Source organism: Cyprinus carpio, chromosome B7 (genome assembly GCF_018340385.1).
Source record: "Cyprinus carpio isolate SPL01 chromosome B7, ASM1834038v1, whole genome shotgun sequence".
Lineage (NCBI taxonomy): Eukaryota > Metazoa > Chordata > Actinopteri > Cypriniformes > Cyprinidae > Cyprinus > Cyprinus carpio.
Window position 1 is genome coordinate 26,719,857 of NC_056603.1, and position 2,953 is coordinate 26,722,809.

Genomic DNA, 2,953 nt, shown 5'->3' on the forward strand with positions numbered 1-2,953 from the left:
CACAATTTACCCGCAAAAGCAAACAAAATATTCCACCCAGTAATTGGTCTTTGTCCTAAGAAACTTATAAAAAGGAAATAAAGTATATGATATAAAACTTACACCAATAATTCCAACTGCATCCCAAAGAAATGCAATAGAAACAATCTCTTTTAGAGAAGAAACAAATGTGTAAAATTAGACCTAATTAGGGATGCACATGAAAATCACTATTTATTTGCTTTGTGTTAACATCATAACCAGTGTCTTCCTTCTTCATGTTGACTCTGCAGTGCATAGCACAGACACAATGACAAATATTTGTATTTAATCTCCCTCTAAACCCCAAAGCAAGGAGTGCTTCTCGATTCAAGGATCGTCCTGCATTAGAAAGTGGTGTTAAAATTCCAGCGTACCGCCCGCGGGACACGCAGTGCTTTGATGGTTAACTTCGTGAAACACCAAAAAAAAAAAAAAAAAAAAAAAAAAAAAAGTGAAACGTGTTATATATTTTTGGAAAGCTGAGATTCTTGCGATTCGAATGATACTAACTATTTTAAGAAACCATTAACACAGCAGGTACAATCAGTGTCTTTGTCTGACCAGCAACAACCGAGAAAACAAGAATAGAACTGAGGAAACTCACCTATAATGCCTTTAGTTTGTCCAAAAATCCATTACATTCCAAAAAAAACGGTGTAGTTACACTGGAAAGGGTCCAGACTATCCAATTCAGTGAAATATTTAGTCCATAGCAAATGTATATGTTGATAAACATCCACAGACTGAAGTAGTATCATCTCAGATTAGCCGATAGAGCAATCAATACATCTGTGTTTCCTCACGTGTAACTTGTGTTTGCCTGCAGAGATCACGAAAACAATGGTCTTAAAATGGCCGCTGAACTCTGCCCTTTTGATAGACACCTCTCTTGAGCCAATAGCTGCTTCTATGAGGTGTTTATGGCCAGTTATAGCCAATAAGCTTCACCTTCAATGGACTGGTCAGCCTCTCTTTGATGGACAATAGATCGAGCCTATTGCATCAGAGTTTGGAAATGACGGTCGTTTCTGATAGCCAATGAAATTCTGAAAAGATTAATATGCATTTTTAGTCGGGGGGATCAAACTATCAACACATAGCTCGGTGCGCAAAGTGAGACAGGATCTCGTGCGTCATGCGCCATGGGGCGGGCGCATAAGTCACTCATATAGTGGACCGTTCTCAGGGAGTTTTGAGCTTGGAGAAAGTTTGACGAAGAGAGAAATGGCGAAGAGAACGACGAAGACAAACTTTTCACTCGAAGAAGTTGTGGAACAATGCACTCGGCGTGACAGTGATGAGTCGGAAGATGACATTAGTGACGAAGAGCGCACGTCTCATCTGTTGACTCCATAGAGGAGGATCTGTTTTTGGACGGGGAGGACGTCACTCTCGACAAGTAAGTGTTTCATTATATTTGATAACATTTACTGTATGTACTGAGGTATGTGGTGAGACCGTGTCCGTGTGTTGGTTCATTTATTCGCTCATACAAAAGTTTGGTTTTGGTGCGCGCATGTATCCACGCCTGTGTTTGTTTGTTTGTGTGTTTGAGGCGTCACGCTTTCGACCGTGTTTTGGTGAGGTATTCATCCCTTTGTTTGAGTGTGCGTTTGGAGATGCGTCATGCCTTCGACCGTGTTTTTGTGTGAGCATGTATCCATGCGTTTGTGTGTGTGTGTGTTTGAAACGTCACGCTTTCGACGGTGTTTTGATGTTTTGTGGGTGCGTTTGGAGATGCGTCATGCCTTCGACCGTGTTTTTGTGTGAGCATGTATCCATGCCTTTGTTTGTTTGTGTGTGTGTGTGTGTGTGTGTGAGTGTGTGTATGTGTGTATGTGTGTGTGCATGTATACTCATGCACCGGTGTAAATGTCTAATTGTTTGATTGCATGTTTCTGTTTATTTATGTGTGAGCATGGGGAAAAAAGTAGAATACAGAAAAGATGTAAATGTTTTGTAAAATTATTTATTTTATTTTTTATCACAGACAATCACCTTACACTGAATCAGATGAAGACTGGGAGCCAGTGGAGAGACACAAGAGATGTGTTTATGTTCAACAATCCACACAGCCCATACTGGGGATACCATTCAGAGGAGAGTCAAAGATGAGGATGGGCACTGGGTGTTGTGGGAGATCTCTGTTCCACCAGCAGTGAAAGAGTTCAACCGGTAGGTGTTATATAATCAACCATCTTTTATTCTATTTGAAAATAAATAAAATGTGGCTCAATGTTGTTTTGTTCTGTCCATACAGGTGCATGGGTGGAGTGGACCTCTCTGATGCCCTGATCACCTATTACAAAGTCATCCACAAGACCCAGAAGTGGTACTTCATGGACATTGCCATTGTGAAAGCCTTCCTTCTTTACAAGGTTATCACTAAAGGTAAAGGACAGGTACCAATGCACCAGAAGGCATTCAGAGAGACTCTTGTTGAAGAGCTGTCAGCGGCAGCAACAGTTGACAGACCTGCTCCATCGCCCACTCCACACAGAGCACATCACAAGCCTGTACATATAAGTGGAGACAGCACCACAGGTCGTCTGAGGTGCAGACATTGCCATGCAAAGACACCTGTGAAGTGCTCTTCTTGTGATGTGCCTTTGTGCTTTTTGCCAAGTCGTGATTGTTTATAATGAGTGGCATGTGGCCAATAACCTGTAACTTATTTTTTTATAACTACTTTTTTTTTTTTGTAAATAGTTATATAGTGTAATACATTAGTGTGTTTTAATATATATATATATTATTTATTTATTTATTTATTTATTTATATAAAAAAAAAACATAGCACTTGTTTTGTCTCTTTATTTGCACAAAGTTTAGTGTCAAGAATTGAAAAAACAAAAATGATTGACAGTGAATCTGGATAAGGAATAGCTCTGAGTGTAACCTTTCATTAGAGACCAAAATTATGACTGTAAGT

At 39.7% G+C, this 2,953-nt stretch overlaps 1 protein-coding gene across 1 annotated transcript; it reads left to right on the forward strand.

Annotated features, from left to right (window-relative positions):
* Nucleotides 1-450: 450 nt before the first annotated feature.
* Nucleotides 451-2,663, forward strand: LOC122137827 (piggyBac transposable element-derived protein 3-like). Its single transcript, XM_042726836.1, has 3 exons — nt 451-1,420; nt 2,012-2,196; nt 2,282-2,663. Exons 2-3 carry the CDS (start codon nt 2,069-2,071, stop codon nt 2,661-2,663), a joined length of 510 nt encoding a protein of 169 aa, XP_042582770.1. The 5' UTR covers nt 451-1,420; nt 2,012-2,068.
* The last annotated feature ends 290 nt before the right edge of the window (nt 2,664-2,953 follow it).